Genomic DNA, 17,404 nt, shown 5'->3' with positions numbered 1-17,404 from the left:
TAATGGCGCTTTTCCACTGCGTGGTACGACTCGGCTCGGTACGGCTCAGTACGGCACGGCACGGCACGGTTCGGCTTGGCACGGTTCGCGTTTCCACTGCAGTTCAGTACCGCTTTAGAGTGGGCGGGATTATTCACATGTCGTTATAGTTGCGCCGATGATTCAATATTGCCGCGACTCCTAAAAAAAACTTTTTCATTCCGCGTCGCCCCATCAAGCTCTTGCTGGATCCGCTCCTCTGCTTTCAACGAGAGGAACGTGTGTTCTTCCGCAACAGACAACAAAACTTTTTGGTTGTTATAAAAGAAAGAATTTTTAGATATTTTGGCTGGAAACAAGACAAAAGATCTAAGCTAGAAAAGCATTTTTTGCAGTGTACTATTTTTATAATAAAATAAAATATATTATTAATAATAAAATATAATATATTTTATAAAATATATTATAAAATAATTATCATTTTAAAGCAGTTTCAATTATATTTTTGTATTCACTTGTTATTATAATCTATTCTATTCTGTTTTGTTCTGTTAGTCTGTTGCCAGACTACAAGTACAGCTTCTATTTAATCCGTTTCTAATTTTTATCAAAAGACGATTTGTCTCTTTAAATACATCAAGTCTTTCCATTCCATTTTTATTCTATATTTCTCTCATATTTACTGTAGCTTTGCAGTTTCTCCCATGACACTATATTGAAAGTAAAAAGTTATTTCAGACAGCAGTAGTTTGAGTGACAGATAATGCTGATGCCTTGAATGAATAGCCAAACAACTGACCTTCTAACAGCATCTGGCTAATCAATCACTGTCCTCTTGTTGTCTTCCTGTTTGCATGTGTTTCTGTGTCCATCTCTCTATCATCCTCATCTTTTTTTGTTGACTTTTTTTTGTTTCTTATTCTTCGCATTATGTTCTCTCTTTGCTCTCATTATCCTTCTCTCCTTCTCTCTCAGTCTCATTCTCTGTGTCTGGACAGATCTCTTTACTGTCTCTATACTCCATTGTTTGTATTGATTGCCATCTGAGGTCAATGGCTTTTTAAAGCATCTAGATCGAAATGTCTTCGGATCGGAGTGTCTTCCTCATCTCCCTCTCCTTCTCGCATTTCTTCCCTTTATCCCACTCGTTTATGTGCAGTTTCATTCTTTTATCTCTCTCCATCATTGATCCATGAGGCTGGAGAGCATTCTGGCCCGGTAATGTGTGGCCCATGGGCCTTCGGGTCAGTTTAATTTGAGTTCAGGTCAGTCGGGCTGAGAGAAAATGTGGTTTGACTGAATTAAAATGGTCTGGAAGATGATCCGATTTCATCCACTTCACAATGAGAGGTAAATTAAAGTAATGAAGTTTTAGCTGGTGTATACAAAAGAGAAAAGCTGGTGAGCGTGATTTCACCAAGTACAACATGTTCCTGGATCAACATCCTTGTTGATCCTGGAACATCATTCCAATCAACCAGTCAGAATAGAGATATAACTTTTCAGGAAATGTCAGTTTTAGGCTTACAATCAGGGTTAAGTGCTTCTACACTCTTGTTAATGAGCTATCATTTGCCACTGATTTTAGGAATAAATTATGGGTAGGGTTAGGTTTAGGGGTAGGGATTGGGTTAAGTCTATATTTTTGGACATTAATGTTGATCCAGGATCATCAAAAGATGTTGATCCAGGAACATGTCTTACTTGGCAAAATCACGGCGACTGAGAAAAGCTACACGCAAGCATTCACATTCATTTCAACAGCAGCTGCTTGAGATTTGAAATGTGCTATTTTCAACTTTTTATGCCAATTATGCCATAACTTTATAGAAATATTAGCAATTTCATACACTACTCCTCAAAAGTTTGGGGTCGGTGAGTTTTTTTTTTTTTTTTTTCATATTCTTCAACATAACTTTTAAAATTAGTAAAAAAGTACAGTAAAAATTCAAAAAAAAAAAAAAAATTGAAATGTAATTTATTCCTGTGATGGCAAAGCTGAAACTTCAATAGCTATAACTCCAGACTTCAGTGTCACATGATCCTTCAGAAATCATTCTCATATGCTAATTTACTGCTCAAGAATCATTTTGTCTTATTATTTTTTTTGTATAGAAACCATAATACATTTTAAAGATTATTTGATGTTCAAAATAAAGTTCAAAAATAAAATTTGTTTTTTAAAATATAAATAATTTGTAATAATGTTGTCTTTAGTGTCACTTTTGATCAATTTAACATGTGCTTGCTGAATAAAAGTATTGATTTCTTAAAAATGTACTGTACTTGAACCTTTGAATGTTAGTGTATTTATTTATTTATTTATTTTTGCTGTATCCTTAATAAAGGCAGAAATTCATTACTGTGAGTTTTATCAGTGATTAAGTGTTATAGTCAAATTCATGTTTTGTGTGATTAATTCTTTCATAAATGAACAACAAGCATGAAATTAATGGTCCGGTGGTCTTAGTTGGTTTTCTACCATATTGGCTATAATGTAAGTAACGAGGGTCCCGGAAGAGGAACGTAAAACTATTGGGACTTGGTTATTTACTCACTCATAGTCCTCACTAAAATCTGCAACAGCTTTTTTACTTCCACAGTAATTGTGTATGTCAGAGCGCCACCTACTGAGGGGAAGAAGATAATGCAAGCACATTTACTTTCTGCACTGAATCAGAGGAATTCAAGATCATCACAGTGAGATTGGAATATAGAAAAAAATATACTTTATAGCAGTTTTTATATTCTCCCAGGTATGCTCTATAAAAGATAAGGAACATCCGTTGAAATGAAAAGTGCGTGTGAGAGCCTGACGGTTTTGACAGATTACAGAGATGTTGCTTTGAGAAGGACGGCGGTGACAGAATAAATCAGAGTCATTTGTACATATAAAATATACATAAAACGCTTATGCATCGCTTATGAAAGGCACTTTGACAGTTTGGCGTTACATCATGCTTGATGCATAGTCATTATTTAGAGAGTAAACCCACTGTTTTATCTCTCACAGGTATTTGATACCATCTCTGGACAGATCGCATGCTGGCTTCTATCGGTGTATTGTGAGGAACAGAGTTGGGGCGTTGTTACAGAGGAGAACCGAAGTACAAGTGGCACGTGAGTAAGCATAGTAACTCTCAACCACTTTGGATTTCTATGTTTGTTGGTCCTTGCATGTGTGATTGTTACCAGACGGTCAAATTGTGCCCCAGTGTGTGTGTGTGTGTGTGTGTGTTTCACTGTTGGTGAGGTGGCGTACCTCTGTTTCATTAAAAGATCCTCTGCAATGCCACAGCTGGTCCACTCTAACTTCCTCATTAGATTGATGAGGTTGTGTCGACCAATCGCTTCGCTCTCTCAGAATTTAATTCATTCATCCGTTTTATAATCTGTTTAGCATGAGGAACAGCTGCTGCGCTTGAACCAAGTGGCAAGTCTCTGGTGTTTCAAGTCAGATTCAAGTTTCACTGCCCACTGACCTCTCCTCGGCTGTTTCCGGTCATTATCGAAGTTAGATTTTTCTCTGGCGGAGTATGTGAGTGAAGCAACAGCAACTTCCAGTCTCTAATCACTCCACTCCTCGCTGCTCACAGATCCGTGTTCGATCCATAGAAAAATGTGCACCTGATTTGCTGTAAAGTTCTTTAAATAAGTATGTTTTCATTCATCTCTCCGCACACATAACATAAAATTACTTTTATTTAGCAAGGATGCATTAAATTGACTAAAAGTGACAGTAAAGACATTTATAACGTTATAAAAGATTCGATTTTTTATTTCATTTAAACTTTTTCATCAAAGAATCCTGAAAAAGGTTTTCACAAAAATATTAAGCAGCACAACTGTTTTGAACATTGGTAGTAATAAAAATAATGATAAATGTTTGATGTGCACCAAATCAGCACATTAGAATGATTTCTGAAGGATCATGTGACTCTGAAGACTGGAGTAATGGCAGCTGAAAATTCAGCTTTTCATCACAGGAATAAATTACATTTTAAAATACATTCAAACAGAAAACAGGTATTTTAAATTGCAATAATATTTCACGTTTTTACTGTATTTTTTATTAAATAAATGCAGCCTTGGTGAGTATAAGGGACTTCTTTCAAAAACATCTAAAAATCTTACCAACCCCCAAATACTGAACAATTGTGAATTGTATTAATGATATTATGCTCAAAAGTTACTCTGTTTTATCATCAGTTGACACATCCGTCTATTCACTTTTGCAAATAGCCATGTGCTCACAGTTAGCAGCCCATGCTAATAGTCTCAAAATGGCCGACCGTTGTCCATTTATTCAGGCTGGCTGATGTATCGGTCCGTCGCTTCTTGTTATGGCCTTTCATATCAGGAAATGTGGAAGTACTTCACTTCTGGTCAAGATGGAAGTACTTAGACCTTATTTGCTTTTCTCATTTCCTTTTCAAGCACCTGTGCAATAATTGACATCCAATTACCTTTCATTCTTTTGAAGAATAAAGTGAGAGAAATCAAATACAGGAGTCAATACACAAGAAACGACATTGTGAAATCAAAGGCAGGACATTGCCATACTGGATATTGTATTTTTTTTTAAGTGGTTTTCCGTAATTAGCTTTTTTGATGAATAATGCTCTTGATATTAAAGAGGCTGCCTTTGATTTTGAAATCTCTTCCACACTGTGCAGCTAGAAATGGTGTTCTTTTCTACCTTCCTTTGCTAACAAAAGAAATAGTTCATCCAAAAGTGAAAGTTTTGTCATTTATTCACCCTCATGTCATTCCGACCACATATTACTTTCATTATTCCTCTGACATTCTGCCTTAGACCTCCTTTGTTATGAAAGTAATAATAATACAGGGCTGGAATGACATCAGGGTGAGTGAATGATGACAAAATGTTCATTTTTAGATGTGCTACCCTTTTAAAACATACAAGTTGAGAGTAAAAGTTGCTCTACAAACCTTTTATCAGGGATTTTTTACATATGATTGGAATAAATGGACATTTCCACAGGAAGTTAGCTACTCATGTCCGAGTTCTTGCAACAAGGACGTTCTGCTGAATCAGATAAGGGTGTAAATAAGAATGACTGCTGATTTAACACATGGTGAACGTCCGTTCGGATGAGTCAGTTCTGGTCACTGTCATGGCCGATAGCTAGCTGGCACATCATCCCCAGTCCGACGGCAGCCGTGGGGATGTCTGGCGCTGTGTCAGGGCACGTCTGTCAAACACTGCCCAACTGCAGCAGATGGTTAAAGACACTAGAAAACACTGGAAAATTCTGCTGAGTCTCTGGCAACACGACAAACGTTAATACTGCAACTGTTTTTATCCACTGATGTAGGCACTTGTACCAGAAATTAAAGTCTGTTTGTATTTGTAGTGGAGTTATGAGTCAGTATTTAGACAGACGTTTAATATTAAATGCTAACATATGCACTATATTGTAGTTTTAACACGTGTGTTTTGTAATTTGCTCACTCTTACCATTCGTTTTGTGTTTTGTCTTTAGATATGGGAAGTTTTGAGGAAGGAGAACGAACCCAAGCCGTATCCCAAGGAGAAGGAGCCGTAATACCGGCGCCTCATATTCGCTGTTTCCCTCAACCACAGGTTACCTGGTTCAGAGACGGTCGCAAAATCCCTCCCAGCAGTCGAATGTAAGTTTGTGAATCTCTTGGGTTTATTTTTCTAGTCCAGAGATACGCACACTGTTTTATCGCCACCAGGTGTTTAGATAGGTAGGTTATCTATCTATCTATTTATCTATCTATCTATCTATCTATCTATCTATCTATCTATCTATCTATCTATCTATCCATCCATCCATCCATCCATCCATCCATCCATCGTGCATTTGTTTGTTTGTTCTGTTTGTCTGTCTATATTTCATTTGTTGCCACAAAAAATGTGGGAGACAAATTTACATTTTATTTAAATTGGGGGGTGACATGTCTATCTATCTATCTATCTATCTATCTAGTCATTTGTCCAACATTCATCATTTGTTTGTTCATTTGTTTGTGAATTTTAATCATAATTTCATTGCGTCAGCTGGCATTGCAAAGCCTTTGAATGATGTTTCCAAGTATTTTAGCTTCTTCCATTTTTTCTGTCTTCCTCACACTCTCTCTGCCTTCCCAGGGTTCTCCTTTTTGCACTCTTATACATCTCGCTTCCACATGAACGTCTGTTTCTAGCTCTGAGCCAAGGTTACCTCGTGCAAATGAGTGGAGCAGATAACATTTATTCCAGGAAAATCATTTAATTGAATTTTAATCAGGCCATTGGCACCTCTTTCGCAGTTTCAAAGAGTCCGTGAAAAATGGAAATAAGCGTAACATTGACCGAGACACCCATGGAGGACTGCTAGTCTGTCTGAGAGTGTCCTGGCGCTTCTGAATCCGTCTGCTCTAGATTGGTGAATTCTAATCTCACTCTTTATTTTGGTCAGATTGTACTCATTTTGGCGGCCCTCGTTTCGCTGAAAACTAGCTGTGCGGCCCAAGGGTCATGAAATGGAGAGTTTTCAGAAGCACAAAGCTTTCTCTCTCACCTCTCATCTGCTCTCTGTCTCTTTTCCCTCTAATCATGCAATCACACCGCCCAGAAGAGAGCAGGATAATCAATGCCTGGGAGAGAGCCGTGTTTCTTCATTTTCGCTCAGAACCCTGCCTCCCTTCAGCCACTTTGAGATTCTAGCACACATGAGCACTGCAGTGGATAATAAAATGACATTTTCCAGCACTTTTCTTTTGAGTCGCCTACAGTGCTAATTTGTGTTAACAGTGCTGTTGACATTTTGCCAAATTATGTAAAGTTTATGTTACATAGAAAGTTTAAATTATAGAATAGCATTCTTGTTTTAAGAGACAAAATGACTCAGTATTTGCATTTTATGTGCTCACATGATTAAATCAGGAAGGGGTGAAATATCTTAGACTATTATATTATTACAGTAATTGCGTAGTAGCACTACTGTATATAGAAAGGCATTTTGGTTTGTTCTAAACCTCCAGTCTTAAATATTAAACATCTTGGCCTGAACCGAGGGATAGTTCACCCGAAAATGAAAATGTTGTCATCAGAATCAACCTTATGTTGATCCAAACCTGTATGACTGACTATAAATGTAGTAAATTATAATTTGTAAGCATGCATTTTTTTACTAAACTGTACCTTAACTAAAATAATGTTTATTTGGATATTCGATTCACTAAAAACTATTTTTATGCAGCTGATAGCATAGCTTTTATATCTGATTTACTAGAGGAATTCAATGCAAATCACATAACAGCACAGGCATTGCATAAAAATGTGTGCTTAGTGTAATTTACACACCATAATTGGTTGTGAAAAATTCAACAGACTTCAATCTTACATACTATGCTGAGACTGTACAGCGTTATTCCATCAGTGCAGTCCAGGCAATGTGCATCTGGATGTATGCCCAATTAAAATGCTTTTCTGCATCATTTGATCATCATTAAGTGATTTACTGCTGCCATAATCAATAGAGTATGTAAACAAACAATCTCTCTTAAATTAAATTCCACTTATTGCTTTTCGTGGAAGGTAATAGTGTAATGTAATTTGCCCCTGGCATTTAAAATTTGCCCTACAAAAAAAAAAAAAAACTTTTATTCATATTGCAGTTTTATGCCATTCATATAGATGTCTGTGATGCAGAGGTGGTTTTAATGAATGCATGAGAGCTGAGAACAGTTATAGGAACTCAAAAAACAATTTAACTCACTCTGAACGCTTCATCTTGTGTGTTTGTGTGTGCGCAGCCACTGAAGCCTGACCAACGTTTGACCATCAACTAAATTATTATTTTTTCTTTCTTTCTTTTTCTCATGTTGGGCAAGAAGAAAATGAACAGATTTTGTTGTAAATTGAGCTGTAGATTGGTAAAGCTTGTCCAGTAGAAGTAGCATTCTTTCTCTCTCCACGCTCCCCTGACTCTAGTTTCCCCTTGATGAGACAATTTCGTGCTGAGATGCTGCAACTGGGACTGTCTCTACTCCATCCCGGCTCCTGTTGGCTATGCTGCATTTAGGGAAGCTTGATGCCATTGTCACAATTCAGACCGTGATAATTTTCTTTTTCTTTTCTATAGTGGTATAGATCTGTATCCTTCCATAATTCTATCTATTCTGTCAGATTCTATCGTTCTGTAATTCTCTATTGTTCTATCTGTCGTCCTATCTGTCATTCTGTAATTCTATCCATCTTTCTATCTATCTCTCTGTAGTTGATATAGTTGATCTCTATCAGTCGGTGTGCCCCACAGCAGTCTTGCATGTCGAAGACAGCACCCTCCCTTCATTACTTTCCTGCCCACAGGGAGCGAGATAGCGCTCATTTAACCGAGATAGTCATTTAACTGCAATAGCCATTAGTCTTTCATTATTGAATAGGAATGCAATTGAAAGGCCCTTTTCCACTGACTGCATTTGATTTGTTTTGTTATTTGGGAGGGCTAATGTTGTGTATAATCAGAACCTCAGATGGTAAACACATTCCAGGAGCTGCACCACTCCCAGCGAGTGTTAAAGGAAAGGTGCTATTCTGTTTTCTATTTAGATTTTGTCCCTTGCATTCCGATCTATTCCACTAAAGAATTCGGTTTAGATGAGAGGCCAATAGTCCTCAGCGTTTGGATGACTGTTACTCATCCTCTTTGAGTTTCTCTTTTCAAAAACACAATTTCTAACAGGATCCCCACCACTTATTCTCTGGTGCGTTTTTTGGTATTTTCGCCTAAATTTGACATACTCAAATTCAAATGTTTACCCTACACACATACAATGGAGGAAATAAAAAAAAAAATGGTTTCATTGTAAAGAAAACCCTTTGAACTACAAAATATGAGTGTAATTCTTTATAAATAACATTATATATTTTTCAAATATTACAATAAACACAAAAAAACAGGCGCTTTTTTATTTTTTTTTTATATTATTTTGAAAATCTGTAATTCAGGTTCTATTAGGTCCAGCTCTTTGCAATTTACTTTGTTTGATGCCATTAGATGCCAAAATGTACCAGAAAAAAAAAGAATCTTTCAAATAACAGCTTCTAAACAGGAGTTATTGCATTATAAGTAAAGCGAGTAAAATTGTCCTTTTTTGCATATACATATGTCATTTTGAGTTTCCTTTGCAAAAAGAGGCTTTATAAAATACTTTCCCCCCGCAATTCTATTTTACTATGTATGTCCCGGATCCGGATACGTGTCTGCCCCCTCGACCACCCTCCCCCTCTGTTGACGCAGAGGTGTCAAATTTTACAGCTCTGCCTGGCCCGGCGTGAGTGTGTGTCATAAAACCTGACCAATTGCAATCGACAGACTCATCAGAGTTGTAAAAGATCAGACTTGCCTGGCATTAGATTTTATGACTTGGAGAGCGCGTCTATGGAAGCACGCAGAAACTTGAAAATGGTCTTCGCGTCTATGGAAGCACGCAGAAACGTGAAAATGGTCTTGTTTGAAAGAAGAGATCCTAATCTAAAAGATAATATAGAGTATATAGATATTTGCGGCTGACTGAAGCAGTGCTACGAGTAGGAATGTAAGCCATACGAAAATTTGCTTGGAGGTGAGAAATGTCACATCGTGATTCTATTGAAGATCATTCGATCTGTGATTGTCACACAATGAAATAATCTACATAGTCAACTTCCTGAGAATGAGAGCTTTCTTGTGATATATGACTTGACTGTTTTGTGAAAAATATATAAAATACACATTCTTCGGAAAAATTATTTGCAATCGTTAGGCGGAAATTCGTGTGTGGGACGAATACATTTCTAAGCTTAATTTTACTGTTTTATGAATCCTAAAACCAAGATTTATTCTTTGTAAAGAAGACACTCCAAGCTTTCAAATGAACCCATATATGGGCTGATACCATATAAGGAAGGCTATGTAAATGAAGCATAAACATTTTTAATGCGATTTTGGACCCGTATCAGGGTCCGCAGAGTTTAAGAGGTTTTAACCTCTTCAGACCAGAAGATTCTATATGATCCCTCACTTTTTAGGGGACTTTTAGCTTAGCAACATGCTAACATCAAATTATATTGGAACCAATTGGTGTAATGAAAACGTTATGCCATATATGAGGTTCATTTCATTTAGGATGCTGCTGGTTAGACAGCAAGGCAGCTCCAAACAGAGCTTGTGTGCACCTGCGTTCGAATGTGTGTGTTTGCTGACCCACTATAACAGTTATACATACACAATAGCGAGTGGAATGGCATTTGTCAGTGCAGCACTCTCCAGGGAGCAGCAGAGTCCGCAGTCAATGACCTCTATTACACTTAGACAAATATGCACGGCACAAGCCACGGTCCCTTTAGAGGCAGTAGGATCTCGAGCGGATATCACACGCACACAGTCATGGTAAATATATCTGGGAACACTTACAAATACTGACAGGACACACACAAGCAGATCTAGTGCCCACACACAGCACAAGCTGAATACAGGTGGTCAAATAAAACTGACAGAAAGAATATGCTTGAATTTTCCAGGGAAATTCCCAGGAATGGAAAACCGGGAGACGAAGAACACATTGTGCTATTGTGGTGAGGCTGGACATCATAGGCTGAAGTGCCCACACAAGACTCGGACGTTCTCCAATCCCCCACCCCTGGTAAATATTGATCAGTTCTTTCTCCTGCCATTTAAAACACTCACCATTCCTGGTCAACTGGCTTCTGATGAGAACTCCCCAAGTCGGCCTGTTCCATCAGGAGGCTATCTCATTTTATGTAATCGACTCTCCAAGAAATGAAATCATCCTAGGCTTTCCCTTGCTATCAGTTCATGACCCAGTTATTTCCTGGCATCATGGTGCGTTAACCCGCTGGTCAAATTTTTGCTTAACCCATTGTATGCACTCTGACCTCTGTTTTGGCTGCCGATTGGACTGTTTGACTGTGTTTAGACTACTGCCTTTTTCTGACGCTGATTCTGGATTGCCCTCTAAATAAACTTCTGCATATGGATTCTCACTCGGCTTCAGCCTCCTCGTTACATGTGCACACATACGCGAGCAACACCTGTCTCACAAACAAAAGCTAATGCTATTGCTGCAGCCAATATCTCAAGTTTTATGTTGTAGCAGAACAGAAGTAGCCCCTCTGGTGCCATCAGCATGTGTTGCAAGGAAATCCTTTCTGACACTAGTCAAATATATTCAGGCTTCAAATAAAACCTCAATTTTACCACCCACTAACAGGAACCTGAGCCAGACCATGTGTCCAAAGAGTTTAGCACAACCATTCCTGCTGAAACTGCTGTAAGCCTTGTATGTCAGTGAAAAATAGATGCGATGCTAGTTTGGATCAAATCTGCTTGGGCTCTATGACCTTTGCCATCTGGTCTGGAATGATGGTATGAACATTACAATCCATTTTTGGTATGATTCAGTCAAACAATTCCTCACTGACCATGTTTACATGCACAAATAATATCAGAATGTAGTCATATTCTGTTTGTTTGAGTTTTTAACACCAAAGAGTGTTCACAGTGTTTTGCTAACCTCACCATAGTGCGTCTGCAGGTGCAGATGGTTGAATTTATGTTTTACTTACACACCTTCTGCAGATGCATGACTAAGGGTTGTGAAATATTTTTGGAGGGAGGAAACAGATTATTTTTAGAAATGCACATAAATCTACAGACAGGTAATGATTCTCATGACCTGTATTTTGTGCTCCTGTGTGCTATTGTCGAATCGGTTTAATAATTTACTGTTCAAAATTATCTAAATGAATTATTAACAAGCACTTCCTATATTCCCAGAATAGAACAGAATGTGAGTTTATTCCAAATATGCTGATTACTGTGTTTACAGGAATAGTCTAATGGCTGGGGAAAAGAATATAGACCTTAATGATCTGCATGCAAACACACTAATGCACTATATTCCAATGGTGGGTAAAACTGACTTACACCTGTGATTATAAATTGCTGATCACACTGAATGAAGCTTGCAATATCAAATCTATAATACCACTGCATTAATATAAGCTCTTTGTTCAGAGGCATGTCTGCATGCTATAGAAATGCCATCACCTAAACCCTTTGCCCTAGAATTTACTGTTATTATGGAGGGACTGGTTTGTGCCGGCATGTGTTACAAGAGCTGCCTAAACCCTCAACAACCATGCATTTAAAACCATTTATTTGTACATTATCCCACTTATATTTAATGTATATTTTTATAACATAAAACATATGGTCATGAAATACTGATTTGGGTAAAAATTATTTTATCATGTGAGAAAAAAGACCAAAGTGCGCTTTGAGAGACGTGAAACCAGCACAGCTGCCTTCTTGCTTGGACAGTGGTCAAATATACAGTTTAGCAGGTATTATGCAAAAATATTTGACTGTATAATGCCATGATCTACCCAGCAGAGTCAGGTATTCCAGAGACTTTTCCACGACATTCTAATTTATTGAGATGCACCTGTATAATTAGCATAAAAATGCTCACACACATAGAATATTCAGTTAAATATTATCTTTTTGTGTGTGTGTACTTCAGTAATAAATTAAGTACGCTACTGTTCAAACAAAGTTTGGGGTCAATATGAATGTTTTTAATACTGATAATTCAGCATCAATCAGAATATTATAATGATTTCTGAAGGATCATGTGACTCTGAAGAAAGGAGTAAAAATTCAGCTTTGCCATTACAGGAATGAATTAAATTTCAAATATATTAAAATAGAAAACAGTTAATTTAAACTGTAACAATGTTTCACAGTATTGCTGTTTTTTACTGCATGTTTGATCAAATAAATGCAGCCTTGTTGAGCATAATAGACTTCTTTCAAAAACATAAAAAATCATATAAAAATTCATATACTACCATGTATATTTGTAATCAACTTTTCTCTTTCATTGCATTTTGGAATTGCCTTCTAATACTAATCAGCCTTCTGATTAATCTGATGCATTTATGATTATTAATGCTTCCTTTTGGAACAACCTTTGCATTGAGAGTGAACCCATGTTGCCTTCTAATGCTGTCCAGGTTGGCAGCTCATTGAGTTTTGGAACTGTTCTACAGACTCCATGTTTTATGCACACTTGAACGGAATGAATTCTCCCAGAATGCCAATCTTTGGCAGACTTAAATGCTGGATTGCAGTAACTGAATGCTGTGAATACCTTTGATGAGAAAACACAACACAACAGTGATACTAATTTCTCAGCTCTGTGATTCTTCAACAAGAAACAGTCACTGATCACTGATTTTATGAAATCTTTCCACAACCATGTGGGAGTACACTCAAATACATGCAGAGAGAGTAAAGGCAGAAAAAGTGTGGGACAAAAATATAAAAAGTAACTGTGTTTTGGAATTTTCACACAAATAAATAAGAGCAAAGCTTGCTTCACTGATAGTAGGGTATTGTGATTGGTTGCTAGAATGTAGATTTTCAGTGATTGTTGCTGTGTGGTTGCTAAGGTGTCGTGGCTGGTTGCTAGGTGATTACTTATTGTCTATATAATGTTCTGGTATTGTGGAATCGATCGGAAGAGTAAAAGTACACCTTTCCTCAAGAAGCCACCTGTATGATTTGACTTATAATTTGTCTATACCAAAAATATGTTTGTTAAAATCCTCAAAATGTAAATAAGTACCAGAACTGCAGTTTTATTTTATCCTCATTCACTGTATATGCAGGTTTCATTAGCAGTTCCTTGAATATTTTTTATTATATTACACAAAAATTCCTGACATTATGGATAAAAATGTCAGAATTCCTTCATGGACGCCTGGATTACATGTTCTTTGGCATTTCTAAATTCATAATTTACCTCTGTCATATGTTGTTACCACATAAAACGGGTTCATATGCTTCATCTTATTTTATATTCATCTGTGCTTTCAGAAACATGTATATGTGCTATATTTATGAGTACTGTGAGACCTGTGCGATAATGTTTATGCGTGACCTTTATCATGCGTGCATGTGTCAGTCAGGAATTTGGTGTCGTATGCTTGCAGTGTAAATCATATTTTATTGTGTGTGTGTGTGTGTGTGTGTGTGTGTGTGTGTGAATGTTTATAAAAGTATAAGGAAAGAACAATGTAAGTGCATATATAAATGTGCTTGTGTGTGCTTGTGTGTGCTTGTGTGAGATTAATTTGCAGTCTTGGGCTGCTCACTGTCCCTCTTCCAATCCATAATTCAGCAGCAGTGTGGCTCTCTCCCTGACACCTGCCGCACCAGGACCCAGGCAGAGTGAAATATTCACTACAGATCATCACACCACAGCCGTTCGCCCTTATTAACCGGCCCCTTATCCATCTGGAACGATGCATCGTGGGCCGAAAATGGGAGAAATTTGAGACCAAGTGTGTGCATGAGGAGATATTAAAATCAATCATCCGCTCTTATGTCATCCCTCTATGTTGAGCTGCTCTAATCATACAGCAGTCATTAATCATTTCAGGAGGTTGATGTAATATCCTGTGACAGCTGGCTGCACTAGAGCATAATGTCTTTATCGTGCTGTTGTTAAGGAAAAGGATGAGGCTCTTTGCTTTTTAATAAAGCAAACTGTGCTTTTGAAATCGTTAACTTAATATCACTTAACAATTCAGTAAATGCAATCAGCAATTTCAATATTGTATGTGTTTTATCTTTATTGAAAGTGTTTGGATTGGTGTAATCAGTGCTTTAGGACAAAATTAATTTTAAATATGCAGATACTCATGAATATTTGAATTTGAGTTGTTTTGATGATTATTTGGTTTGTTAAAAGCTGTTCTGCAATGCTCTGTGCACACAATTTATGTTATTGGTTATTTGAATTGCCACTTTTTGCTATTTTTGTCCTCATTGTTTTTTTTATTAATAGGAATGTGCGAAATGGAAAGGGAATGATGGGGAAACATAATCCAGACAGTGCAAACTGGATTTGAACTCATGTCAGCCACACAAGCACCACAGCTCACTGAGTTTCAGGGTTGTTATTGTTAACTAAAACTATTAAAATATTTTTTGTTTATTAAAATAAAGTTGAACCATCTTTACTGTCAACCCCCCTTTTTTTTAACATAGACATGAAAATGCATTATCTGAAATTAAATGGTTGTAATTCATTAAAGTACCATTAACAGTAATGCAATCTCTGAGTTAACAGGTTAAGCTGAAGTATACAATTACGAAAACAAAAAATAAAATAAAATAAATGAAAGGCAAATACAACAAATAAATAAATTAATAAAAATTACAAAATCATGATAATATGATTAAAACAAATGGAAACTCTAAAATATAAAATAAAAGCTAATTCAGAATATTAATAAATACTATAATAGTATATAAATAATACTAAAATAACGCAAGGCTGTGGGTCCAACATTAGCAGACTAATTTTATTAAAATTTGTTTAGTGTATATTTAAAAGCCAACATGAATTCTAATTAACCTTACTAACTTACTTACGTAATACATGTTCATGTTGTTTGTTTGTTTGTTTGTTTTGTCAGTGAATATTAATTTCACTTACAAATGTTGTTTCATGATGACCTCAACTACAGGGATCTGAACTAGTTCTTTCTGACATTGCCGCCACTACTATGTGTCTAAAACAGATTGATGGAAAGGATAAAAAAAAATAACACACACACACATTTATTTTTAACCACAGTAATACTTCAGAACTACAGGTTGAAGCAGATTTCGATATGAAGAAGATATGGTGTCTTGTGAAGGACACTCAGAAGTATAGACTTCAGTATCAGCTGTAGTTATAAATATTGCATGTCATTTGCTAAGGTTTATGTATACAGACACAATAGATTTAAGGGTGTTGTATAAAAATATACTGTACAATCGCAGGCCTATCAACTGTGTTATAGTCTTCTTACAGTCGTAAAGCCAAGAGAGAATGAAAGATGAGCGAAAGATCTGTCAGTTTTGCCTCAAAATATGCTGCCTTTATCAGTAAGCATCTGCAGCCTTTTTGTGATAGTGGCTCTGGGGCTCTGGCACACATTTGGTATTCTTACAGTGAGACGAACAGATTCCTATTAGCATTCCGCACCCCAGAGGACTCAGGCCGGGGGAACGTGGGTGCCAGCTCAAAGACTAGGTGTGTGAGACGGGTCGAGGGCAGCCACGCAGAACGAACAATTCTTCCTCAATTGTCCAACACATAGTCATAATGAGAAAACATTGATTGTAAACAAAGGAGGCACTGTAATTGGGACTCCATGGGGTAAGTGTCAGGACTCGGCCCAGTGGAGAGCAATGGGGCAGTCGGGTGGAGATGGCTGGTTATTCAAAGTGAGATGTGTGAATGTACTGCTAAAGAGGAAGTAGTGTTACATGTGTAGTACAAGTTGTTTTAATTTATTTTCTTGCCCCTAGGTTATGTTAAATAATAAATAAATTATGAAAAATGAAATTATGTATATATATATACATATATATATATATATATATAATTTACTTTTTCAAATATTTGAAAGTAGAACAGAGTTATATGTATGCATGTATTTCCTGTTCATGTGACAATGTTTTTTTTAGCAAATATATTGCAAAGTACTTGAATTTAATAAGGGCTTAATTAAAAGCCTATAAAATAATAGTAGTAATATTTTTGTTCTTTTAATGGAAAAAATATATATTTCATCATAGCAGCTGTTGCATGTTGCTGACACCAGAAGTAGTGTATGTGATATTTATGGAGCAAAGTCATTTCATGGAGTTCTTGATCTGGAGGGGAAATGACAGATGGAGATGGTTTCTTTGTTTATTATGTTTAAATGAGTCGTTGTGTCAATGGTTTAGAAAAAAAAAAAGAAAGAAACATTCAGAATTCTGTCATGTTTTTAAAGACATTTCCCTTTGTGTATATGAATAGGCATAATGAGATAGCAGTGAGTTAGTACTCCACTGGCTCTGAAACATCCGTGGGGAATATTTCATGTAAATATCAGCTTTTCAAGCGCAGCACTGAGCATTTGGTGTGTAGTTTGTTGGGATATTACTGATGCAGTGTTATAAGTCAGTGCTTGTGTGTGATATATGACAGCTGGAGATTTTTGACCATGATTCTGCTTGTTGTTTTCTCACAGAGCCATTACTCTGGACAATACGCTGGTCATCCTGTCCACCGTGGCCCCAGATGCTGGAAGATACTACGTACAAGCCGTGAATGACAAGAACGGCGAAAACAAGACTGGCCAGCCCATAGCACTGTCTGTGGAAAGTAAGTCTGTAGAGATTTGGACACACAAAGTTAGACTTAGACTTCCTCCTATAGACTAAAATTAATTATAAGTTTTACAAATGATTATATCACAGATGCCAACTACTGTATTACAGCTAAGGATGTGCATACATCACAATTCTGGCCAATATCATTAGCCAGTAATAATTTT

General features: G+C 36.8%; 1 protein-coding gene across 1 annotated transcript in view; it reads left to right on the top strand.

Moving 5' to 3' along the window:
• Positions 1-1,171: 1,171 nt before the first annotated feature.
• LOC107692460 (protein sidekick-2-like) overlaps positions 1,172-17,404 on the top strand; it is an 80,165-nt gene continuing 63,932 nt past the window's right edge. The window contains exons 1-4 of the mRNA XM_016491505.1: positions 1,172-1,197; positions 2,993-3,099; positions 5,487-5,634; positions 17,099-17,232. Coding sequence (XP_016346991.1) covers positions 1,172-1,197; positions 2,993-3,099; positions 5,487-5,634; positions 17,099-17,232 — 415 coding nt within the window. The remainder of the gene's footprint in view (positions 1,198-2,992; positions 3,100-5,486; positions 5,635-17,098; positions 17,233-17,404) is intronic.

This window comes from Sinocyclocheilus anshuiensis, unplaced genomic scaffold (genome assembly GCF_001515605.1).
Source record: "Sinocyclocheilus anshuiensis isolate Anshui unplaced genomic scaffold, SAMN03320099.WGS_v1.1 scaffold915, whole genome shotgun sequence".
Taxonomy (NCBI): domain Eukaryota; kingdom Metazoa; phylum Chordata; class Actinopteri; order Cypriniformes; family Cyprinidae; genus Sinocyclocheilus; species Sinocyclocheilus anshuiensis.
The sequence above is the reverse complement of the archived record's forward strand: the minus strand, read 5'-3'. Positions and strand labels throughout refer to the sequence as shown.